Source organism: Pseudogymnoascus verrucosus, assembly GCF_001662655.1.
Source record: "Pseudogymnoascus verrucosus strain UAMH 10579 unplaced genomic scaffold scaffold_7, whole genome shotgun sequence".
In the NCBI taxonomy this organism is placed as follows: domain Eukaryota; kingdom Fungi; phylum Ascomycota; class Leotiomycetes; order Thelebolales; family Thelebolaceae; genus Pseudogymnoascus; species Pseudogymnoascus verrucosus.
The window spans coordinates 680,263-705,227 of NW_017263658.1; the positions used below are offsets into that span (position 1 = coordinate 680,263).

Below are 24,965 nucleotides of genomic sequence, written 5' to 3' on the forward strand. Positions count from 1 at the left end.
GTTCACCCTCATAATCCATCACGTGCTATAGAACCTCCCAGGTCACTTAATCTGATATAAGCATGCCAGTCAAGGCCCCCTCTGTGCTCTTGACCGAGTGTCTTCAGGACAGAAACTTGACTGTCAAGTCGTCTGATCAGCTGAGGGATGTAGACTCAGGAGACGACAAGTCGTTCAAGACTTGGATTATGGAGACCATAGATTCCAAGACCATGCTCACCAAAGAGGAGTTAAACCTGTATGCCTACCAATACCAAGAGAGAACTAGATGCTAATTACTGTGCAGATATAACTCGCTTGAAGAAATAGGCGAAGCCAGGTTGCTTGGGTCCTTGGTGGATTTAGGACAAGTGCGAGCGTTTGAAGACCTTGATATCCAAACCGCGACAAGGCAACTACAGAGTTCCACAGCTGCCATCGATAAGCAAAATGAAATTCTCAAAATTCAGCAAGCTGCTTTATCAACGCTGGCCGCGACAGAATTACAGCAACGGCAGCGCAGGTCTATGGCAAATGCCGTACAGCACAGGTTGTGGAAGGAGGCGCTAGACCAGGTTAATGCCGAAGTAAGTTGACCGTAAAGACCCAAGATATATCCCATTCTCATACGGATTAGGTTGAAGAAGCAGCCAGTGCGCTGTCAGAACATGTCAGCAGCAATAAGACACAATGTGCCGCGATGGACGCGGCGTTAATCCAGCAGTCAACTAACCTGCTACGGTCCGACGACAAGATCATTTCTAGCCTTCAGAAACTATCAAAGACATTGCAGTATGGGATGTCCCCAGAAAATGATACGTTTGAACGGATACGGAAGCTCTGTACCAGGTAATTCCCAAACATCGTTAACCACTTGCTATTGCTCATGTGTATATAGTCTCATAAAGTACACGGTGGAGGGTGTCCGGCTGCGCCTTGACCGAGCCTACATCGAGGCCTTGGGCGTGCATCAAGTGGAGAGGAAAGGCACTCCTCAAAATGAACAGGAGGTCATGGAACTTCAAGCGGAGCTAGACTCCCTGTACTCCGAGATTCTTCCTGTCGCACAGATGTCTGCCGAGCAGCGATACCTCGACTGTGCCGTTCGAGCTATTGCCTCCCAGGACAAGCAAGGACTTGAGAAGTCGAAAACGATTATAGAATATGTCCGTTTAAGCACCGTTATAAATATTAAGTGCTATGCTAACCTTATTTAGATTTCGGAATCCACCACCTTTCTCATCGACCGCGCTGAGGTCTTCAAGCGTCACGTGGAGGCGTACCAGAGTCACATTGCAACATTAAACGCTGTTTTGAAACTCCTCAGCTCAGAGATAAATTCCATTGACCTCTCTCGGCCCAAAAAACCCGAGCAGCCCCGAAGTCCGCTCCAATCCAGGAGCCACAAGCCTGCATCGCCCAGTCTATCCCGATCTGCCCACCGTCGCCGCTCATCCGCCTCCTCCTTCGACGAAAGCACCCCTCCAGACCAACAAATTCTCCGAATAATGGGGATTCCGCCACTCGAGGAGTTATGTCGTGATCGTGCCCCAGAAGCTGTCCTCCATGAAACCCTCAGCGACAAAATCCAGAAGCTTAAGGCGCACGAACAGGGCTTGCAGGCGTCATCTGAATCCGCTATTGGAGATCATCTACAGGATGCATTTGCAACGCTGCAATTGCTCAGTGATACGATGTTAAGTGAGACCAAGTATCAGGAAATCCGGCTCCTCGATGAAGAAGTCCAGGAAGCCATTTCAGGACTGGACCAGGAATTGGCTGACCTGTCGAGTCACCTGCAGAGTCTCGATTTTGAGAGACTAAAGGAGCGTAATTCTCACAAGGAGGCGTTTATTGAAAGATGGGCCCATTAGTCTATGAATCACCTTGTCTCGTACCAGTGGCACCCTCGAGTGGTGAGTATTTCCAATTCTGAAGTCTATATGATTTTCCCAGTTCTAATAATACAGTCAATCCGCCCCATCTATAGGTTCCACCGTCATATACAACACGATCCCTTCTGCCTCTTGGCCCAAATCCCTTCAGTCCGCCCATCTATAGGTTCCATCATCATATACAACACGATGCCTTCTGCCTCTTGGCCCAGAGCCCTCGCTCACTGTGAACCGCCTCTTCAACCTCTCTTTCTGCGCCTCCTCTGCCTCTTCCGCCTCAAGCCTTTCCCTGAGCAGCCTCTCACGCGATTCAGCTCTTTCTCGATCGGCTATCGCCTCGGCAATCACCCGTTCGCCTCGAATGCTTAAGCCCAAGTCATCGATGACATTTGTCCACCTCCGACTTTGATCAACGACAGGCCTCAGGATCGACCGTAGTCTGGGTGCTGGACTTGGGAGGCGGACTGGGCGGGCATTGATCTCGGCGTCTTGGAGCATCAAGAACTCCTCGCGGAGCCGGCGTTCACGTTCTTCCTTAATTTCCGCCACCAGCCTTGCCTCCCGTCGGTCCCGCAACTCCCGCAGCTCTTGGCGCTCACGCTCTTCCTGGCGCTGCCGGCGTCGCCGTTCGTCTTTTCGGCGCTGGGAGGGAGAACGTTGTCGACTGGGGGAGGTGTATCGGAATTCTATCGATGCCGAACGTGGACGACGTGATGTTTCGTGGATGATTGGCCTCTGGCGGCCCCGGGATGGTGATACTTCAACGATATAAGCCTCTTCGTTGCTCTCATACCGTGGCGACATGGGTGGCATGAAGACTCTCGGGTCGTAGTATATGGGCGATGCGGTTGGTGGAGGTGTGCGAGGTCGGGTCGGCGAAGGCGGTGCGTTAATGATGACCACCCGCTCCCTTGACTTGGATCTGGAGCTCCTTCTCCTTCTCCTCGTCGTGCTGGGAAACAAGGCTCCCATGACCAGGTTGGACAGGGGCCTCCTCTTCTGTTTGGCTCTGGGCGTTGTTACCTCCTCGATGACTTCGACCATGTTCGGGGGCGCAGACGAGCGCGGTGGGCTCCTGATCTGGGATATGATAAACTCGGAGGTCGGCTCGCCGTACTGTATGAATCGGATGGGTTGCTCCTTCACGACGTGCAGGTCACATGGATCTTCTGGATACCCATGCTGGCAGAGCTTCACCCGGTGAAACTCCACTTCTGCGCCGTCAGGATAGGAATCAACAAAGATCTCTGTGACGCACATCCTGGAACTGTGAAATGCGCGTGGGTTTGTGTGTTGCTGGTGAAGTGTGTTGCTGACTTTTGCTGTCTTTTTGTGAGATGTGATATCGTGTCTCAGTCACCAAATCCCAGTGATCGAGCTCCTGTCCTTAAGCTTGCTTTGAGAAACATATAGACGACATAGGTGGAGAAAAGATGGCAAGTTTCTGAATTTGTAGTGGGTTCTGGGTAGGTCTGTGGCCGGGTGAGAGGTGATAATGTGAACAATCTGTATGTGTAATGGTCCGTGATATGCGGTGAGAGTAAATGTATGGACATGAGTGGCCGGGTTGAATATATATATACTGGAGGGCTGTAGGAAGTGTAGGAAGTGTGGAGAGTCGTAGGAGGTGTGGCTGGTGCCTTTGAAGGACGGGGTGTGAGTGTGATAACGGGCAAGAACCAGGACAAAGGGCTGGCGTCTATGGCGGTTGGGGGTCTGCTGTGCCACTTGTTGGGGTCAAGCCACTTCTAGCCCTTGTCAATAAGCGCAACGGGAGAGGGCAAGTGGAGGCCACAGTGGAGAGGTGTGGCTGGTGGCTGGTAAACTTGTGATCCTTCCTCATGCTCACCACATTGTGGACAGGGGAAAATTGAAAGATCGTGCCCTTGTACAGCTGAAGATGAAGCGTAGGATTTTAGGCCACTGCCGGGACTACTGCATGACTGCTGCACGGCTCCAGCCACAGGAGAAGGGTGAAGTGAAGAGGAGGTGAATTGTACGTACTTTGCGACGACGATACCGAGAAGGGAACAGAATGGAACGGGATGGAGTATGAGGCACCAGGCTAGATACTACGGGAAGAAGAAGCAGAATCCACACGGTGGGTGCTCATTATGTCAAACTATCAAGGCAGCACCGTGCGAACCATCGAGGCATGAAGAATAATTAAGCTATTGCAAGGCATCAAGATGTAGGATTCTCTCCGACTACACAGCTAACGAGTGGCTACGGATGACTTCTATGGGATAATGACAGCGACAGCGACACCAAAGGGAGGTTTTCTGTTGGCCCATGGCTCACGCGATGCGATGCGGTACGGGTCGACGGGTGCCCATGCGGGCATGATCGATGACCGAGACCGACTGGAGATAGTAATCTAGTGGCGGGTGAGCATCGAGGACCAGGGAGTGGTGGGAGCAGTGGTGGCAGTAGTGGGAGCAGCGGGAGTGGTGGGGAGCAAAAAGGGTCGTCTTGACGGGAGGGCAGCGAAAGAACGGGGGTGGGGGACAGGGATAGGCACCACTAGCACGGCCAGGCATCCTGCAAGACTTTTGCCAAGCCAACAAGCCTCGCTGGGAATCCCACAACGCGCGTCAAAAGCCCATCAGATATGGGGGACATGGGGAAGACCCTCAGGGATGATTCAGACTCTCTCCAGAATGGCGGGTGCTCAGCCACTCAGGTGGTGGCTGGTGTCGGTCTGGAAGCGCGATTTGTGGTGAATGCGGCTTGCGATACGGCTTGCGATACGGCTAGAGGTGAGACGTCCATACAAGGCGTCTTGTTAGGCGGTAAGGCAACCATGCCTTCCCGTCAAGTGTGTCATGCCGATTTTACGTATATTTAGGCAGGTGGCGACTGGCCCATTTAAGCTCACCGAATCCCACCGAATCCCAGGTGCGACTTTGTTTGTTTTTGTCTCGTCGACTATTTCAATCTCCATCGTGGGGTCACGTGGTTGGGTCTGTCACGTGGTGGCTTATCTCGATTGTCATCCCTCAAGGTACCATACCATTTATATGTGCAGTTAGAACAGTAATCTTGCCGTTTTAATGTTCGAGGAGGGGTAGTATATGGTGGTGGTTTGGTATATTTAATCGAGGCTGGATATGGCATGTTTTGGGGCTTGGTTTGAATTAAAGCGGTGTTTGGTTTAAAAAATGGCGGTAATGATATGATATAATAATGAAGCCGAAAATCAACCAAGAGGGTGAACTTTACTCCTAGTTTATCACAAGAACTCCATGTAACAACAGGACCTCACAACCGTTCCTGGCATCCAGGTACAACCATCATACATCGTACAGTCAGCAAAATATAACCCAATACCAGTACAGCAACTACGAGTACGTAAAGTTCGCGTGCACCTGCTCACATAGGACAAATAGGACAAAATATATGCCGCCTATAACCGCCGTCACAAGTACCCCGCACCACAACGTCTCAGTTCAATCGCTCCTACCCCACCCTTTCCTTCAACATCTCCAACCCCGCATTCGTCAGTCCACTGTCCATCCACTACCACTCCACCTTCCGTCTTCTGACTCCCATATCCCGCCGACTGAAGCATTCTGTATCACTCTATCATCTATCAACCCTACCCTACCTTTAGATAAAGATACACCTCGGCATTCATCCGCTCTGGGTACTTGTCTCACTGGCTGGCATCGGAACTCATCCGCGGTTTCCCATGGCCTCCCTCATCCCACTCCATGTCTCATTCATGTTTCCCCTTTGTACTTCCCCCGCACTTCACAGCACCTCTACTACAAAGCACCCGCGCACTAACTACATCACCTTGACACCACTTGACCTCCCCCGCAGCCCATCCCCACCTGTCCTCGACTCCCAATCCCCAATTGACTCTCTCATTGGCCTCCCCCATTGCCATACCGAGCAAACTTAGTCCCATTTAATCACCTGCTCCCGCTTAAAGACCCTCTACTTCTTTCTTTTCTATCGCGTCCCTTCTCTTCCTTCTTTTCTTTCCTCCTTCATACTCAATACTCACCTTCCTACCTCCAAAACCACCCCAAACCCTTTCGAGAAATTAAATCCTCCCCACGATTTAGAATAATTCTTCCCCCATTCCCCCATTGGATCGTCACTGTCTCACTCGAGCTCCGTGGGCCCTTCAACATACGGGATACCTCAAGCCTTTGCTATAATAACCACAGATAATCATGTATACCGCGTCATTCGCCTTCTTCGAGGCGCTATGGGAGGCCGGCGTCACCCATTGCTTCGTCAACTTAGGCTCCGACCACCCTAGTATCATCGAGGCCATGGTCAAGGGTCAGAATGAGAAAAAGGGCGAGTTCCCAAGAATTATAACTTGTCCCAACGAGGTATGAGAGAGGCCACCGCAGAAGCTGCCCTTAACCCAACACTCTTTCTAACACGCACAGATGGTAGCGCTGTCGATGGCAGATGGATTTGCCCGACTAACCGGGAAGCCACAATGTGTCATTGTACACGTCGATGTGGGAACACAAGGCCTCGGTGCTGCGGTTCACAACGCCAGCTGCGGGCGGGCACCTGTTCTCATATTTGCCGGCCTTTCACCATTTACCATCGAAGGCGAGATGCGCGGGTCCCGAACCGAATACATCCACTGGATCCAAGACGTGCCCGATCAAAAACAAATCGTCTCCCAATACTGCCGTTACTCCGCCGAAATCAAGACAGGAAAGAACATCAAGCAGATGGTCAACAGAGCCTTGCAGTTTGCATGCAGTGACCCTGCAGGGCCAGTGTACCTCTGTGGTGCAAGAGAAGTCATGGAAGAAGACCTCACCCCGTACTCCCTGGAACAAGCACACTGGAATCCAGTTGAGCCTGCAGCTCTATCAGAAAACGCCGTCAAGACCATCTCCGACGCTCTTGCCGAAGCGAAGAACCCCCTGCTCATCACCGGCTACAGTGGCAGGAACCATAAGTCCGTCCCAGAGTTGGTTAAGTTAGCTGATACAGTCAAAGGACTGAGAGTCCTTGACACGGGCGGCAGCGATATGTGTTTCCCCTTTGATCATCGTGCATCACTGGGACTGAGATACGGAAGTGAGGAGAACATAACAACAGCAGATGTCATCGTTGTCATCGATTGCGATGTCCCATGGGTAAACACCCTGTGCAAGCCATCGAAGACGGCCAGGATATATCACATTGATGTGGATCCACTTAAGCAGCAGATCCCCGTCTTTTACCTGGCTGCCACATCCAGATATAGGGCGGATAGCTACACATCGATCAGCCAACTTACGAAGTATTTATCTTCGAATTATGCTGCTAAATTTGCCGAGGATACGTATAACAGAAAATGGGAGGCCCTGGCTCTATCTCACCAAGCGCGCCTAGCAAACTTTGCTCAACTTGCATTGCCAAAAGATGACGGCTCGTTTGGCACTGGTTATCTATGCCGTACCCTCCGAAAGCTCGTTCCCGAGGATACAATTTTCGCAATCGAAGCAGTGACGAACACCGGCTTCGTAGCTGACAATATCCAAGCAACTCTTCCTGGCTCTTGGATCAACTGTGGGGGTGGTGGACTTGGTTGGTCTGGAGGCGGTGCACTGGGTATCAAACTGGCCTCGGAATATGAGAATGGCGCAGGAAAAGGGAAATTCGTAGTCCAGATCGTTGGGGATGGTACATTCCTGTTCAGTGTTCCCGGAAGTGTATACTGGATCTGTCAAAGATACAAAATCCCCATCCTTACAATTGTTCTGAACAACGATGGTACGTCTCTCTCTCCGATGCGGAGTGCGACCTAACTAACGATATATAGGATGGCATGCTCCCAAGAGGTCTCTCCTGTTGGTTCATCCCGATGGGCTTGGCTCGAAGGCTACGAATGAGGAGCTGAACATCTCATTCGCCCCTACGCCCGACTATGCAGGAATCGCCAAAGCAGCAGCCGGGGGCAAGCTATTTGCTGAGAAGGTGGCTAAGGCTTCTGATCTCGAGGGGGTTCTCCAAAGGGCCGTCGACGCAGTTAAGGGTGGTACAACTGCCGTTATTGACGCCGTTGTGGCTCCGGGTTGTTAGATATATTATTATGTCTCGCACAGCTCCCAACATGCCAGAGGATCGAGGCGTGATAGAACTTCTCGTCCAATGAATGTCACCTCCATTCACATGTAGCATATAAGTCACAGGAAGGCTTCTGGCTCAGATCCAAATTGAAATATTTATGAATAAATTAGTAAATAATTCGTGCGGTAGTCGGCTTATGCTATCGATAACGCCAATAAAATACAGGGTACTCCACGAAGGCGTGGCAAATAACACAGGACGTTTCGTTAGTTTGCCTCTGATATTAATCTGTCAGGGGGACGTGGTTGATTTTCTGCATGACACGTGCTCCTGGATCTTGCCTTGGGCCGGACGGGTCTCCTGCAAAGATTGGAAGGAACCAATCACACCGCCTTTGCATGGGCTGTTAATCCCTGCCACCACAAGTCGTTATCCTCCCATATCCTGAGGGGTCCACCAGACAGTCTAGAGTCCTGTACTAACACCAACCACTTACCATAGTATAAATCAATACGCTCTCCCATCTCCCCCATCTCCCACCTCGGCGCCATCTCTTCAACAGTCATCAACCTCGATTAGCTTTTGTATCTTCGAAAATGTGCCAGTGGCTACAAGGGGACCCATCGATAGAGCCCCCCTGGCCGCAACTCTCACGAACAAACAAACGCATATCTTAGGCAATGATATAGCGATTACAAACAGCCAGAGACATCGGAGATTGTCTAAAGGGCTTCTCTGGGAATCACAGCGCGACAAGTTTCACATACCACCGCAGGGAAACATCCTGTTGTACAACTATGGCTTCTCCCAACCAGACCTCGGCCGATGGCTCATCGCCTGAATACTGCCTACCACCGCCACCAAATCCAGCAGCAGACGTTGGTCTCAGCGTTCAGTCGACCACCCCGGATCCCGAATTGGCAACTCCATCTGTCTCAAGCCTCGACGTCTTTAAACTACCTCCAATTTCCGCGCTGAAACTCGTCTGTGCTGGAATTGAGGCGCTCGTCCGCGTCACAGGCGACATACCACCAACTCCGCCCACGAGTGGGCGCCAGACCCCCAATATGCGCGGTATGCAGGAGGAAAAAGAGAATATCGTACGCAGCCACTCTTTGACCGATCTGAGCAAGCACCGGCGCCCATCTGTACCTTTCGCATTTACCGCGGCAAATGACGAGTACGATGGGATAAATCTCAGGAAGAGGCCGATTGCGAGCCTGGAGAATGAGCAAATGGAGAATGAGCAAAAAGAGCCGTACATTATCATCGGGGCTAACGCGGAGCCTCTCAATCTTCAACATAGCGCCATAACGCGCAAATTTTACTCGAAAAAGCCTCCCCCGATCTCGATTGAGGACTATCTCATGCGGATACACAAGTTTTGTCCCATGTCTACTGGCGTATATTTGGCAACGAGCGTATATATTCATCGTTTAGCCGTGGAAGAGCGTGCTATACCAGTTACGAGGCGGAATTGCCATCGCCTGCTCCTCGCTGGGCTGCGGGTTGCCATGAAGGCTTTGGAGGACCTGTCTTACCCTCATCGAAGATTTTCCAAGGTTGGGGGAGTCAGCGAAAATGAGCTCGCTCGACTAGAGATCAGCTTTTGCTTTCTCACCAATTTTGAGTTGCGAACGACGAAAGAGATGTTGTTGGACCATGCTCTGACGCTGAAGCAGATCAGTTCTAGCCAGGGTGCCTTTAATGGCGGGCATGGGTTTGATTTACGGCTGCCACTGGGAAAGAGGGTTGTACTTGCCAAAGAAGGTGTGCAGGAGGTTACTGCGGACGCCTGAGCTCATTATTATGGATATGTTTTGGGGGATTGGAACGTCTTTTACGATGTAACGTTGTCATGCTAGGTGCCTGGCGCGATGTACCTGCATTTGATATCTGCGGTAGATATACGTTACCTATGGGGATTTACTTCACTGATGTTTGTAATACTCATGGCTGCGGGATAGAGGCATGAGTTTCACGGCGTCCCTTCGGAGATTTCTGGGCGTTAGCGGGGTAGTTTGGGTCACCAATGGGGAATTTGGAAAGCGGGAACTGAGTGGACTACTTTCACACACACTATGGAATTACTGTAGAATACATGCAACGAACAGAATACAAGCATTTACGAAGTTAATAATCAGTTACTTATTTTCTATTTAAAGATTTGGCTCGGTAACCAGCCGCATTTATTGGGGCCCTGTAGATTCCTACCCCACTAAGAAAGGTCCCAAACCGACATGACGTAGCGTTCCAGTATTGCCTCAGGCGCAAGTAACATATGGTTGGATGGCGATACGGCTCTCCCGACAATTCTGTGGGCTTAAGCATGTATGTAATTAGCAAAGTTTGACTCTCTACTCATACCATCGATATATACACCACAGCGCCGATTACAGCCAGATATTTGTTGGGGTGTTGTACTGATCATGCCTTTGAGCGACATTCTCTTCCTGGTTTTCGCCCTGGTGCCAATCGCATACGCCGATGTCAGGTTCGACGTTCCAGGCCCTGGAGGGGTGGTGCCAGGGGGAGCAGAATTCAAGGTGTCTTGGTCGGAATCGGATACAGCGCCTTCGATAGATGATTTGGTGGAGTATTCGATAGCGCTCTATTCGGGCTCGAATGAAGCACCCGTTAGTATAATCTGGTTCGAAATGTCTTCTCAGCAATTGTTAACACCGCGCAGACACAGCTTTTGACCCTCGTCCCATCGGGGACCTTCGCCGAATCCCCCAAGTCAGCATCTATAAATATCCCAGTTACAGCTGGCGAGGCTATTACCAATGCATAGTAAGAACCCCCAAAGGACCGAGTCAAAATGATTGGACAATGGCTAACTCGAGCGAACAGCTTCTTGGGAATCCAATCGACGACAAAATCGGGAGAATTCATCACAAACTACTCGAGTAGATTCACTGTCAATTCCATGACTGGTGAATTCCCCGATGCTATCAAAGCCGCCTTGTCCACAGTTTCAGGCACAACAGGGCCACAGACAGAAAAATCAAACTTGCGACCCAGAGTAGCCCAAGCAGCCCCAGCGGTCCCAGCAGCACCAGCGGTCCCAGCAGCACCCGCAGTCCCGGCAGCCCCAGCCGCTCCAGTCCCAGCAGTTCCAGCGCCAGCAGTTCCAGCTCCCGGAGTCCCAGCTCCCGGAGTCCCAGCCCCAGCTGCTCCAGCCGGTGGCTCATGGTCCATTCCATACGATCAGCAAAAGGGCGACACCAGGTATGCGCCGATGCAACCTAAGCCAGCAAATGCGATCACTGCCACGAATACAAAGCCTCTGTGGCCGACATCAGCGGTGAAGGTAGCCACGACGTTCTTGCCGCCAGCTACCATAGTGACCACCATAACGCAATCGCCAACTGGCACGGCTGTGATGCATGCTAATACGGTAATTATCACTCATGTACCTTGATTTGTTGTCATAAGCTAATAGACTATTCAGGCCGCTGCCCAATCGCAACCTGACAATGACATGCAGAAGTATCTTAAGAGGTGGAAGGACTAGTGTTATAGATGAGGTTCTGTCTCATGGATGGCACAGGTGTGCGATGATTGGAATTTACTGGCGCTACTTAGACTGGGGGTATTCTGCTACTATATATTATGGCGCAATGTGAGACTGTTGGATAGTCAATGAGGAAGGCCTGAGATATTTTGGAGGACTGTGGTTGGTTTTAACGTTTGTAGATTTCGATGGCGCGATGGGAAAGTGCGGCTGAAGCAGCCACTTATGTATGTAACAATAAGGGCAATATACAAGACAATTTATATGTGTGAACGGGTTTCAATTGGATTTTGAACTAAACGGTGTAAATTCCGCATATAGTTGACAAAGAAAAAAATATCTCACAGACCATCAGCAGTCTGTGGTGGTAAAGCAAAATATCTCCCAGTACCATCAGATATCGGATATCTGTGGTGGTAAAGCAAACGCCTCCTAGTACCATCAGCTATCTGTGGTGGGGTATGATATTACTGTAAGATTATGCTCCGTTGATGAGCTTCTCCATCTCATCGACGTCCTTCACAGCAGTCGTCAGGTTCTCATAACCATCCTTGGTGATCAGAATGTTATCCTCGATGCGTACACCGCCAACTTCCCAGTACTTCTGCAACACTTCAAAGTTGATGTAAGCAGAGTGAACTGGGTCTTGCAGATACGGCTCGATGATGAAGTTGCAGAAGTAAATCTATGGTTCGTTAGCTTCTACGCCACTATATGGGAAGTAGACTTACTCCTGGTTCGACCGTGACGATGGAACCTGCTGGCAGGTTCCCTCTGAGACGTAGGTATCTGAACATAGTGTCCTTATCGCTGGGGTTAGGATTGCCGCCAGTGTCGTGTGTATCCATGCCAAGATAGTGGCCAACTCCATGGGGGTAGAATGCAACACTGGTTCTGGACTTAAGGATATCTTCCTTGTCTCCCTGAAGAATCCCGATTTTCATCAGCCCTTCAATGGCAACCTTGTGTGCCTCCAGATGAACATCGTCCCAAGCAACACCCTCCTTGAGCATATTTATACAAACTTCTTGCATGCGCAGAACGATGTCGTAAATCTCCCTACTCTCTTTGCTGAACTTGCCATTGATAGGAAACGTTCTGGTCTTTTATAACAGTCAGTCCTGACCAAACAAACCTTCGGGGAAACTCACGATATCTGAGGCATAGCAGGAGTAATCTGCACCACCATCAACAAGGAGATTAAGCTTGCCGTCAAGGGGTTGATCGTTCTTGAGATAATGCAGAGTAGCCGCGCTTGTTCCAGCGGCAAAAATGGGGCTGTATGCCTGGTTTGGGGACCCATTTGCAATGGAGCGCTGCAAGAAGAGTGCCTGTAGCTCACGCTCGTTCTTTGCGCTCTTGACAGCCTTCAGCACAGCTGTGTGGGCAATCGTAGAAACTTCGTTTGCCCTGCGAGTTAGCGCAACCTCGTATTCGTCTTTGACAACACGGCATTCTTCAATGGCAGGTTTCAGGAGATCAAAATCTGTGTTTTCGAAGTTCAAGAAGGTGACATCATCGGGGACTTGCCCAGCAATGGCAAACACGGTCTTCTTGGACTGCGAAGTTCCGAGAACCTGGTTCACTTGTGGGGTGGTCCTGACCTGGTCGACATCATAGAGCTCCAAAGCTTCTTTCTCAGATAACGGAAGTCCGGACCAGATGACAGAGTCCGGATCGATGGCTGGGATGTAGAGAGTTAATTTCTCAGAGGCGATATCATATGTCAGTTGGCAATCGGGAACGTCACACCCACTGAGATAGTAGAAGTATCGTCGCTGGCTGCAAGCTGAAAGTTAGTATTGTCTTGTATCTTGTAAAAAGTGCAGCACAAGAGATGTTACCGGAAATGGACGGGCTCATCGTTATCCTCTATCAGGCGCGTCTTCTGGCCCTCCAGGTACAAAACACCAGCAGCCTCTGGCTTGGTCTTCTTGATATATTCGACTACACGGCGAGCATGGGCTTTGGCGGGGTATTTCCCGGCCAGGATGGCATCAACGCTGGACGCCATTGTGGAGAAGCTACTCTGACTTCGATATGATACAGTGGTAGTAGTGGTGGCAGTCCAGAGACTTCCGTAGCAGATATGACGAGCTTGGAGGCGGGGTTTGCGGTGGCTGAGACGGGTGAGTTGTCTGTATTGAGCTCGCAATATGAATGTGCTGGTCACGAAAAAGCAATTAACCATCTCAGTGTGCAGTGGGGTGCCGCGGACGGGGTTTTTATATAACCAACGATGAGCCTCGTTTAGGTAAGTAGTGGTAAGTTAGTGTAGTGATGGTAGTGAGATAGTGGTGGGATAGGTAGCACTAGGAGCGGGGTATACTGGTGTAGTAGAGGGTAGTGGGTGTAGAGGGTGGGTGTAGAGGGTAGCAAAGGCGTACGGTTGCAGAAGGAGGGTAAGAGGTGGGCAAGATGTGGGTAAGATGTACCGATACAAGCAGTTTTGCCAAGCGAAGGCTAAGTAAGCGCACTATCTTAGTAATATTAGTACAATCTAGGCCGATGCACTTCTCTGCAAGGAAGGTGGTGCCATATATAAAGGTACAAGTACTTTTTCTCTAATCGGGGAATTTAAATGCCCCTCTTCCGTTCCCCCCGTCACACCCCCCCGTGCCCCTCCAAAAACTTTCCCTGCCATATATAAAAGCCCAAAGCGAGCCAAAGCGAGCAAACCATAAACGGCGGGTAGCGACGGAATACTTTTATCGCCACTATCTGACCGCCAATTTTTACTGAACTACATACAAACAGTAGAAAATCGAAAAAAAGGTACGCCAAATATAATCCTCATTACCCTCTATAGCTGGAAATCTGACACATTTAGAAACTATATTCCTTGCCCAAAATGGCGTCGTCAAGCAAGCCCGCCATCTACCCCGCTGCCGCTCAGTCGGTGTCGGAACTGATTGGCAACACGCCCTTGGTGAGGTTGAACAAAATCCCACAAAGCTTGGGCATCGAGGCCGAGGTTTACGCCAAGGTCGAACTCTTCAATGCAGGCGGCAGTGTGAAGGATCGCATTGCCCTGCGCATGGTGGAGGAAGCTGAGAAATCTGGCCGCATCAAGCCTGGAGATACCCTTATCGAACCCACCAGCGGAAACACGTAAGTCCTCGTCACTGGCGAATTGAACGTTCCAACTGACCTGGTGCATAGTGGTATTGGACTTGCACTTGTCGGCGCAATCAAGGGCTACAAGACAATTATCACTTTACCGGAGAAGATGTCGGCCGAGAAGGTTACGGTTCTTCGCGCCCTGGGCGCCACCATCATTCGAACCCCAACCGAAGCTGCCTGGGACGCACCAGAATCGCATATCGGTGTTGCGAGACGACTGCTGAAGGAGATTCCAAACTCGCATATTCTCGACCAATATGAGAACGTGGATAACCCATTGGCCCACGAGTACGGAACCGCCCAAGAAATTTGGGAGCAGACAAATGGCAAGATCACCGCTATTGTGGCCGGAGCTGGAACTGGCGGTACAATTACTGGTCTCTCAAGAGGACTGAAGAAGCACAACAAAGATATAAAGGTTATTGCGGCCGACCCACAAGGGTCTATTTTGGCGCTCCCAGAGCAGCTGAACGAAGAACATGCCAACGAGGGGTACAAGGTAGAAGGAATTGGTTATGATTTCATCCCCGGCGTCCTAGACCGCCAGTCTGTCGATGTCTGGTATAAAACAGATGATATAGAGTCGTTTTCCTTTGCTCGTCGGTTAATTGCCGAGGAGGGTATTCTCGTTGGAGGAAGCAGTGGAAGCGCAATGGCAGCAATGGTGAAGGGAGTCAAAGAGCTCGGGCTTGGAAAGGGAGACGTCATCGTCGTTGTCCTGCCTGACAGCATCCGAAGCTACTTAAGTAAGTTTGCGGACGATGACTGGCTTGCTGCGAACGACCTCCTCCCACCGAGCCCACCTACAACTCCCTCGCCGTCAGCCCCTAAATCCAAGCACGACCCGTATAACGGTGCTACGCTGAGGGCTTTGAGGCTCAAGCCCGTTACCACAATTTCTGCAAGTTCTTTCTGCGCAGACGCAGTTGAGACGATGAGAGATAAGGGCTTTGACCAGCTTCCAGTTTTGGCGTCTTCGGGAGGAAAGTTGGTCGGTCTGGTGACACTGGGTAATATTCTGAGCTATATCAGCCGTGGCCGTGCCACTGGCAAGACTCTTGTCTCCGAGGTCATGTTCGACTTCTCAAAGATCCCAGAGGTTGTCACAGACCCTAAAGACTACAGCAGCAACCTGAAAGACCTACCCAAGGTAGACGGTGCCGCTGCTCAGGAGGACACTAAGCCGCAAAGCCTGCCAAAGAGGAAGTTTGTCCAGATTACGATGGATACTCCATTAGCCTCTTTGAGCAAATTTTTCGAGTGGAACAGTGCAGCAATCGTTACAGAGAAGGGGGGCGCTGAGACCGCAGGTCTGCCAAAGCCAGTCGCTGTTGTGACCAAGGTAGACCTCGTTTCGTGGATGATGAAACAGTCATCGGTCTAGGTTTGCAGCGTCTGTTAATATTACCACATAATATATTTGTGTGCCAACAGTACTACCATGATCTCTTTGTGCTCGGCTTGCGTTCTTCATAACAATTGTTTTGTCCCTAACTTTTGTGGCGACTCTTCTAGCCGATTACCCTCATCCAAGGCTTCTTCACCACATTTGAATTGAACTAACCCAGCTCAAACATATCAAAGGCCTGATAGTTCAGTGGTAGAATTCTTGCTTTGGGAGCTCATCAGCATTCAAATTGTAAGAGGTCTCCGGTTCAATCCCGGATTAGGCCCTTTATTTTGCCATTTAAATATGTTTTTGAAAATTCAATTTTTTGGGGTGGATGCGGGTGGATGCCCCGCTGTTTTATCTCCACTGAGGTATTTTTAGCTGGCAGTCAGTCATAGACCAGTCGATTGACGAAGTAAACCTGAGATCCAGTCCACTTTGATCCATCCTGCCGGCCATAAGTCGCCAGTCGATATGAAAGTAACACTGGGATAAATTTCAAATTAGCTAAAGAAGAAAAAGACCGGAGTTACGACTTATATTTGACAGTTGATTTGGATCACAGCAATATTGGCTTCTGAGCTTCGGCCCGAACCGAGAAAGTTGGCTACTGTACTTCTGCAACATCAGTCCATTAGCTAATTACAATTCATATTTCTGACCTTGGCCCTAGCATATGCCAATAATGTAACGCGGCAGATGGAGTGTTGTAGAACTGTCGAACAGTTTTAATAAACGATGACAGTCCCATGAGCGAGCGATTTAATATAGTTAGAACAAGTATTTTGTTAGAGTTTATAAACAAACCTAGGAACTATTGCAGGAGTAGGCGTTCAACTTTTGTATTGTTTTGACATATTTAGCTACTTAACTTTCAAGTCATACAAGCTAATATTATAATTTTAGGGGCTTACACAAAGAGGGAATAATTTTGGTTATTTCTAAAGGTTTATGATAGGTGTTTGTTTATACGAATACTTTTTAATGAATGTTATTTAGCTACTATAGGCTATTATTATTTTATTATAATTACAGGGGACTTGTAGTAAGATATTTTTATCCATTTAACGATGTGACGGCTGGGAGGGTGCTGAAAAGAGCAGCTTTTGTCGCTGTTTTACGCAGCTCGCTTGCCTACTTTTTAATTCCCCCCGCACCCTAACTTAGTCGCCGCACACCTAGTTGACCTCAGGTCTAACACGACAAACCGAAAACGCTCACCCCCTAATCCACCTCTAGCCAACCCGCCTAACCTCGTGCCCTTAGTATTAAGGGGGCCATGAAAGTAAGAAGTAGCTATACCCTTGGTGAACCGTCAACCCAAACGTATTTAAAGGCCAACATGTGCCTCGTTCGCTCTTTCGTCTGTTTATTGCCATCTTATATCTTTTAGGTCGACGTCTTCTCTCGGTTCTTCATGTTCTTCACCCACCTTTAAGCTTTCGCTTGTAGTCGCTCTTTTCAGTCTTCTATACTCTTTGTCTGTATTTCTTTTTAGTCACTGTAAACCGCCCTTAACTGTTCTCTCTATCCAACCCTCTACAAGTCTCTAGTCTCGACATGCCATTGACTTCCTACTCTAACGATGAATCCGACAGCTCAAGCGTTTTCGACCTCGATTCCCTTTTAGACGGTATTGACGATGACACTGATGACAAGTCGTGGCTCTTTAACGACGAAGTACAACACCCTCCAGAACACTATCTCGCTAAAGCGGAAGAACTCGATGTGTAGCGGCTTCAGTAACGACGCTACAGCCCTAAGACCCAAGCTCAGCTCGACTGGGTGAAGTTGTAGTAGGAACCATTAAAATGTCTATTATGGCTTACGTCGACTTTCCACCGTTTCTAAGGTATTGCTTCTACATTAAGAAGGACCCAGTCTAATGCTTTCGCAATGTCACAACAAACTTCCTCAAGGGCTTCTTAAGCTAGGTTTACGACCAACGACAAGGGAAAGGTGGGAGAAGACGGCTAGGCATCAAACATACATCAAACATACGACGTCGTTAGAGACGTTCTGGAAGTGGTACAGCCTTGTGTACAAGCTTGAGGTTGGCGAGAAGATTGATGACATGATCATACGACAAGGGCAGGATGTGAGCTTTTCCACCTCAAGACTTCCGTCGCGTTCAATCTAATATAATTACTGGGTGAGAGATACTCAACCCGACCCACGGACGAACGAGACAATTTTAAGATTAGCAAATGTAGGAATGGTGCATAGGGTAGCGGTCTTTATGTAGAATACAATGTGATAATTCCGACTGTATCACGTAGGCCTCAAAACAGTAATCCGTAATTGCATGTATAATTAGTCTAGCTACTATAACTACTATATACAGGTATAATAATACCCCTAAGCTAGTCTCAGAGGGTAGCTACAGCTATCTACTTCCTAATTCGGAAATTTTGATCCTTCGCATGGTGGTTCCGGAGGTTAAGCGGCATGGCCGCTCACGTGCCGTCACACCAGGCCCAGAGTGAGAGCTCCACAACTTTCCGCTTCATGAAAATCTGCTCTACAGCCACGCCTTTAATAAAGTCGAAACGCATGATTTATTAAGCATTTATTAATATGCTAGTAGCATAAGAACATTCATGTCTAAGGCCGAAATACCAGTCTTAGATGAGGCTCGAAGTGCAAACTAGTATTGACTTATAGGAGAGGAGTTCGCCTAAACCCTTCAACTCGAACCTACAGACCTGTAGAGGCAGGGAGTAGAGGGGAACAAAGTAGAGATTCATGTAAGTAGGTGTGCTAGCTCTACAATATATTGTATCTAGATAGTTACGAACAGAAAAATGCTTTAACGCAGGAGGACCGCTAGTCTTAAAAAGCCAGCTAGATGTCATATTTCGTTTTGAGCCATTAGTACCATTGAAATATTAATAAGAAACACCCTAATATGAAGACGTTTAAGGCTTATTTTTCCGCAAGACGCAAGTAAAATTCTCGCCAGTGTTTGCGTTTGCCTGTACTCCAGCGCGAGGGTTCGCCGAGAATGGCGTATAGTCACTCTTAATGTGCTCGAATCCTTGGCTTTGAAAGATATCCTGCCACTCTTCGAAGCTTTTGTAAGTTTGCGCGTTCGGCATGCAGGTTTTTCCTGCGAAAACGGCGTCGTAAAATATATGGACCGTGTCTAGGAAACTTGCCATGTGCGGCGTAGCATTCGCGTTATGTTCACGAATTATCAGGTAACCACCCGGTCTCAACGCGGAGTGAATGCTCTGTAACAATGCGCGTGGGTTAGTCGAATGATGAAAGACCATGGAAACGATAGCCAGATCTTGAGAGTTATACAAGATGCGTTCTGGTAAGGTATCGGGCAACATTATCTCGAAGTCAATATTGGTGGGCAGCGAGTTGGCCGGGACGATGTCAAGGCCAATAGCGTGTTGATGTGGTAATCCCCACGCTTCAGCCAACGCGCTCGTCTTCTGCCCTTCAGCACAACCGATGTCGATCAAGTTAGCTGGTTTTTCCCCTCCGATAGGAAATCGAACATCACTGGAGTCCACGCCATGTAAAGTGTCGAGTATGCTTTGTGCCGCGTCACCAGTCAGCGTGGCTTCCCTTTGTCCGTAGGTTGTGGCTTCTGGGAAAGCTAGATATTGCTCACGCAATACTTGTATTGTGTATTCAGCAGAAGTTGGTTTTTCCGCAAGGGCGAGCATGATGTGCCAAAACCGTTCGGCAGAGGCTTGACTGGTAAAGCCGCCTTTATGAAAGAGGAAATTTTGCAACCTATCGCGATGAATGGTAATTACCTCTTGTAAATTCCAATCCGGGTAATCGATTCTAGCGTGTGGCCAGATTCGGCAACCAAGTCCGTATGGGTAGGCGTGGCTAGGCGGGGTAAGCATTAGCTGAGTAATTTTAGATATCATTTCTAAGTTCATAGTTAAGTATGAATAAACAAAATTTACTCACCTCATTAGGTTAGCTGAAGGATTTCTTTACAAGTTGTTGTTACTTATTTAAGAAGGCTGTTATTACAGCTAACAAGACACTGAAGTCACGGAGTATTAGATAATCCAGTGTTACGGTTGACAGGTCACTATGGTCACAGAGTATTAGATAACCCAATTGGTGGCAGGAAACAGGGGTCTGAGGCAGGCTAGAGCCGGAGCATTCGACAGATTTGGCAACCTTTGCGAGGTTGGCAGGCAGAAGGGGGCGGTGCTGCCGCGGAGGTGTGGAAGGTGTGGGCCAGAGCTGAAAAGTGTGTGATGGAAAGGAAGGAGGGAGAGTGCGTATAGAGGAGCGAGGGGCAGCGACTACTTATACTTCTGAGGTTGAGGGAAAGCAGCGTGTTGAAGATCGGCGGGCCGCCTTGCCTAAACCGAGCACGCCAAACCTAAACTAGCGGCGCTAAACCTAAACAAGCAAGAAAGCTGAAAACCGCGCCCCGCTTGCCGTCTCATAGTATACTTAATGTAAATAGTAAAATATCATATAACTATAATAAAACCTATTAGAAAGTGTTAGGTGTTAGAGTTTATAAACTAACTTAAGAACTATTGTAAGAGTAGCGTTCTACTATTAATCGTAGGTGGAAGCGTGTTGCGGCAGAGGAAGCGAGTGCGCGCATCCAGGGCCAAATTTGCAGGTATCGTTATATAGTAAATTAGGTGTAAAGTGACATAGAGTTTGCAAATTACATAGTAATTTTGCTTTCCTCACCAAAAACGCGTTTTAAAACGAGAGTAATTCTATAACCTTTTTATTAATTAACACTTTTATATAACTATTAAGTTTTAGATATTCTAGTATAGGTAATAGAGTATATTAATGTATTATTATTTCTCTTTTAATAAAGTTATTAGAACGTTTGTTATTATCTATATGTACTTTTATGTTAGAAATAACATAGTAATTATTACAATTTATTCACCTTTTGGACTTTTACATATAATTTACTATATAAAGATACCTGTAAATTTGGCCCTAGATGCGCGCACTCACTTCGTCTGCGCGCAACTCGCTTCCACCCACGATTACGTAGTTTAATGGTTTTAACAGAAAGCTATTATAGTATTATAGATTAAGCAATACCCTTTATAAATAGTTTACTAAAATGACTTAGACGAGTGTTTTCAACATATAAAGTATAATTATAGTAGCAATTAATGCACGTGATAATAACGTCACACGTAAACAAACAAATAAACACTTATGTAATAAGTTAGAACGTGTGTAGAAACAACAACACTACGTGATAACCTAGAACACAGGTGTAGAAGATAAAGCTCACGTGATAATTAGAACACGTTTAGAATGGTACGTTAGTAGGTTTATACGAAGAGTAGAGCCTTCGTACGAATGCATAACTTAGACCTTTAGTAATAGACAAGTTTTTTTCCTTTTAAACAAACTTAAGCCTCAAAAAGAACATTAAGTTATAATACCAATCTAAGCTTATTTTAATCAGAATTATATCTAACTTTGTTCTATCTTTATTATAATACTTTCTTTGGTGTAAATAGATGAGTAATTTATAATATATAGGGTGCTAGTTAATAATTTACATGGCAGTTCTAGTATTTTCGATAATTTACATGGCAGTTGCGATATTAGCAAGTACATAAACTATTATTAATTTTTATAATCTAGATCGTGGTGTTCGAGCTTCGGGTTTAACGCCCGCTTTAATCGGGCAACGCGTGCACGACATGACGTCCCTGCCGCCACAGGGCCCCTCCTCTAATTGTCCCTCTCTACCGTCGCTCCCCCCTCCTATCACCAACATTCTCGCAGCTGCTCCGCTCATCGTGCGACGCTTGGCCTCCTTCGCCCCCCTCCCTAAGTGGTTTTAGCTAAAGAATAGATAGATGGTCATTTAAGGGAGCAGGTTGTCTAAAAGAAAGAGAGGAAAGGGAAGGGATTCTTCTTTAGTAGGTAGGACTCCATATAAATAATACTAAATACAGAGAGAAAGCACTACATTTACAATCCTTGACATATCCAGCTAAATAACACTGTTCTTTTTAGGTTAAGCAGTTGGACAGTTAAGGAAAGACGCCTCAAAGCTAGCCGGACCCTTGTAGTGCTCCGACTGCGCAGCGCCGTTCTGCTCAACGATGAGCTCGGCCGCCGGTATGTAGTGGCAGTACGTGATGTTGCTGCGGCTGTTAAAGCCGTACCAGATGGCGAAGTCGAGGCCGCCGTCGTCCTTGTTGGTGATGGACCACGTATAGGCGACGTTGTCTGGGCAGGAAGCTTCAACAGCGTCGGGCAGGCCTGGAGTACCCTGGAGGAATGCGTTGCAGTGGCTGGGTGGCAGGACGGGGTCGCTGGTGACGCTGAAATCGTAGCTACACATGCTGCTGTGTGGGATGCAGTCTGCGTGGAACTCGCCAATGCTGAGAGATTCTCTCTGGACGCGGGCCGTGTTAGCGTGAAATCACTAGTCACGCAGAGACATTTTAGGGAGGCGGGGGCGGGAGAGTAAACAAAAAGCGTGTGACGGTCTGGGAATAGGAAATACGGACCTGGCGGCTCTAGATGGTGCCTGCCGCGGCAGAAGCGGCGAAAGACGACGAGAGCTGAGAACTTCATTTTTAAAGTGACGTTAAGGTGTTAAGGGTGCTATTGACGACGATGAAGATGATTATTAGCGCTAGGAGATAACAAAGAAGGTTTCCAGCATTGCGAGCATCTAAGGTCTTATAAGCTGTCGGTCTTAGAAGCACCTTGGTCACCGTTGTGTTGTGAAATGACGTCGCTCGCTCGTATTATAATAGAGTGCCCATTATAGTGTGTGGCTACTTGCAGATCAGTTCGTGTTTAGTAGTGTGGCTAGTTTGGTCCAGTAGAGTTTAATAATAACCTACAGCAACCTCTGATTAATACGGAACGACTCTTACAAGGTCTTTAATATAGAGGCTTAAAAATAAGTCGTCTAATTAGGGGGGGAATTTACTCTTTTTAATCTAGAATCCTTAAGGATCGTTCGGTATTACGTCTAAAGGGGTGATTCAAGATAACCTATACACAATGATAGCGATTCAAGAATCTTCTCCACATGAAATCAAGGTCCGGATTAACAGGTTCCGAATAAGACCGAGATTACTGTACCTTAATAACGTCGTCTCCACTGCCACTGCTCCGCCTTATGTGCCACGGAATGCCGCGGTAGATCCACCGGATACGAAGCTAATATATCGACACAAGTATAATTTGCTATCCTGCACGACTGCATGACCTTCTTTATCCTTGACTAAATTAAGACTAAAGCTATATTATGCCGTACTAAGGGGCAAAGCATCTCGAGTACCGCAGAGTTGTATTACTAGCAGCTCAACCTAGCTAGCACCTCCAAGATAAACACCCGTAAAACTTGCCAGCTCCCGTTGGCACTGCACATGTCCGAACATAATACTGTTAGTGATAATGATACTTATCCTAGTGGCCTGCCATTTACGTAGACCCCTAAATGACGTTATGGACTCAACCAACCCACGGTGCTTTCGGTCAATAATTATCTAGTGGCCTGATCGCCATGCACGGCACGTAGTAAAATCTTAGTGTTCGAGGGTGCGAAAAGCCGCAACCAACGCCTGCCAAAAACAGTAGCTCTCACCCCATAATCCTGCATAATGATATAATTCTAAAGCAGTAGAGAATTATAAAGAGTTTAAAAAGTTTACGAATAACTCACTCTATTTAATTGCTTTTAGTAGAGGTGTGTTGGTACTTTGGGGGGTTTAAGCATAGAATGAAAATACTTGTTTATTTCTAAAGGTCTAAGTTAGAGATCTACTCTTCGTAGTGTATTATTCTACATGTGTTCTAAGTTATCACATGAGGTTTACCTTTTATATATTCTAGGTTATCACTCCTATAACGTAAGTCGTGGTCAGACCGGCTACATGGCCAGACCGGCTATTTCAATTTTACAGGTAAATTCACAAGCGAATTCACATCACGTGATATATAATTCAAACTGTAATAATTACTTTAGTTGACTTGCTAGAGCCTAATACTCTTAAACTTAGATAATTTATATACTTATACACTATAATTAAAAACACTAGTATGTAAGCTAGCCTTATAAGGTAGTTATTAATAGTTTTAGATTTACTATACTAAATTTTTATATGACAAAAGTTAAAACCTTTAATAACTTACATAAAAAGACGCTAGTGCTATTAACGTTTTTACATATAGTAGAGGACTGTTTAAAGTTTTTATATAAAAGAGGAATATGCTCTAGCATTTTTATTAAAGGAGCTATTAATGTTCTAATTTTCGTAAGCATAAGTACCTCTATATACAAATTTGTATGTAACAGTACTAATAGCCGGTCTGGCCATGTAGCCGGTCTGACCACGACTTACGTTAACGTAAGTCGTGGCGTAGATGCAGCAATGGTGTAGATGCACTAATGTACCTTTGCATACAAATGTGTATGTAAAGATACTTCTACTTACGAAACTAAAAACCTAAATAGCTCTATTAATAAAAATTGTACTGCTTAGCTAATCTATATTAGGGTTCTATATATAGATCTTTACTTAACTTAGAAATGCTAGCACTCCTAGCGTCGTTTTACCTAATTAATTTAACATTAAAGTATTCCTTATACAAATATTTGTATAGGTGATTTCATCCTATTAATAGAACTGCAACTATAGAACTAGCAATGCTAGTCTTTTTATACATTATAAAGGTCTATATATAGAACTTTAACGTTTAATATTTAAGCTATACGATTTTTATTAACAGAGCTATTTAGAGTTTTAATTTTGGAAGTAGAGGTATCTTTACATATAAATTTGTATGTAAAGGTACATTAGTGCATCTACGCCATTGCTGCATCTACGCCACGACTTACGTTACGCGTTATGTGTTATTATGTGAGCGTTTGTTTTTTTGTTTACACATGACATTCTATCACATGCGTTGCCACTCTAGCACCTAAATATAAAGCTAACAATAACTAACCGTAATATTTATAGCACAACTAGAATATATATATTTTAATAGTCTAAGTAGTAACGTAAGTCATGGTGTAAAG

At 47.2% G+C, this 24,965-nt stretch overlaps 9 protein-coding genes across 9 annotated transcripts; 5 read left to right on the plus strand and 4 right to left on the minus strand.

Annotated features, from left to right (window-relative positions):
- Positions 1-29: 29 nt before the first annotated feature.
- Positions 30-3,740, plus strand: VE01_03009 (uncharacterized protein). The gene is made up of 6 exons (XM_018272508.2): positions 30-238; positions 287-566; positions 617-828; positions 878-1,145; positions 1,197-1,895; positions 1,950-3,740. The coding sequence occupies exons 1-5, from the start codon at positions 63-65 to the stop codon at positions 1,851-1,853; spliced, it is 1,593 nt and encodes a 530-aa protein (XP_018133355.2). The 5' UTR covers positions 30-62; the 3' UTR covers positions 1,854-1,895; positions 1,950-3,740.
- VE01_03010 (uncharacterized protein) lies at positions 1,896-4,278 on the minus strand. The gene is made up of 2 exons (XM_018272509.2): positions 3,879-4,278; positions 1,896-3,622 (listed from the first exon to the last, which is right to left on the minus strand). The coding sequence occupies exon 2, from the start codon at positions 3,132-3,134 to the stop codon at positions 2,022-2,024; it is 1,113 nt and encodes a 370-aa protein (XP_018133353.1). The 5' UTR covers positions 3,135-3,622; positions 3,879-4,278; the 3' UTR covers positions 1,896-2,021.
- A 1,018-nt stretch (positions 4,279-5,296) lies between these two features.
- Positions 5,297-8,168, plus strand: VE01_03011 (uncharacterized protein). Its single transcript, XM_018272510.2, has 3 exons — positions 5,297-6,223; positions 6,284-7,613; positions 7,663-8,168. The coding sequence occupies exons 1-3, from the start codon at positions 6,059-6,061 to the stop codon at positions 7,920-7,922; spliced, it is 1,755 nt and encodes a 584-aa protein (XP_018133352.1). The 5' UTR covers positions 5,297-6,058; the 3' UTR covers positions 7,923-8,168.
- Positions 8,169-8,373: 205 nt separating this feature from the next.
- VE01_03012 (uncharacterized protein) lies at positions 8,374-10,043 on the plus strand. The gene has a single exon (XM_018272511.2). The coding sequence runs from the start codon at positions 8,708-8,710 to the stop codon at positions 9,707-9,709; it is 1,002 nt and encodes a 333-aa protein (XP_018133176.1). The 5' UTR covers positions 8,374-8,707; the 3' UTR covers positions 9,710-10,043.
- A 108-nt stretch (positions 10,044-10,151) lies between these two features.
- On the plus strand, positions 10,152-11,772 carry VE01_03013 (uncharacterized protein). The gene is made up of 4 exons (XM_018272512.2): positions 10,152-10,546; positions 10,600-10,703; positions 10,764-11,310; positions 11,365-11,772. The coding sequence occupies exons 1-4, from the start codon at positions 10,340-10,342 to the stop codon at positions 11,425-11,427; spliced, it is 921 nt and encodes a 306-aa protein (XP_018133351.1). The 5' UTR covers positions 10,152-10,339; the 3' UTR covers positions 11,428-11,772.
- On the minus strand, positions 11,694-13,874 carry VE01_03014 (uncharacterized protein). The gene is made up of 4 exons (XM_018272513.2): positions 13,272-13,874; positions 12,579-13,209; positions 12,159-12,530; positions 11,694-12,112 (listed from the first exon to the last, which is right to left on the minus strand). The coding sequence occupies exons 1-4, from the start codon at positions 13,616-13,618 to the stop codon at positions 11,906-11,908; spliced, it is 1,557 nt and encodes a 518-aa protein (XP_018133175.2). The 5' UTR covers positions 13,619-13,874; the 3' UTR covers positions 11,694-11,905.
- A 175-nt stretch (positions 13,875-14,049) lies between these two features.
- Positions 14,050-16,846, plus strand: CYS4 (cystathionine beta-synthase). Its single transcript, XM_018272514.2, has 3 exons — positions 14,050-14,202; positions 14,258-14,538; positions 14,590-16,846. The coding sequence occupies exons 2-3, from the start codon at positions 14,279-14,281 to the stop codon at positions 15,932-15,934; spliced, it is 1,605 nt and encodes a 534-aa protein (XP_018133350.1). The 5' UTR covers positions 14,050-14,202; positions 14,258-14,278; the 3' UTR covers positions 15,935-16,846.
- A 1,727-nt stretch (positions 16,847-18,573) lies between these two features.
- On the minus strand, positions 18,574-20,190 carry VE01_03017 (uncharacterized protein). Its single transcript, XM_018272515.2, has 2 exons — positions 19,877-20,190; positions 18,574-19,792 (listed from the first exon to the last, which is right to left on the minus strand). The coding sequence occupies exons 1-2, from the start codon at positions 19,879-19,881 to the stop codon at positions 18,859-18,861; spliced, it is 939 nt and encodes a 312-aa protein (XP_018133349.2). The 5' UTR covers positions 19,882-20,190; the 3' UTR covers positions 18,574-18,858.
- A 1,748-nt stretch (positions 20,191-21,938) lies between these two features.
- VE01_03018 (uncharacterized protein) lies at positions 21,939-22,268 on the minus strand (the record flags this gene model as incomplete). The annotated part of the gene is made up of 1 exon (XM_018272516.1): positions 21,939-22,268. One exon carries the CDS (start codon positions 22,266-22,268, stop codon positions 21,939-21,941), a length of 330 nt encoding a protein of 109 aa, XP_018133226.1.
- Positions 22,269-24,965: the final 2,697 nt, after the last annotated feature.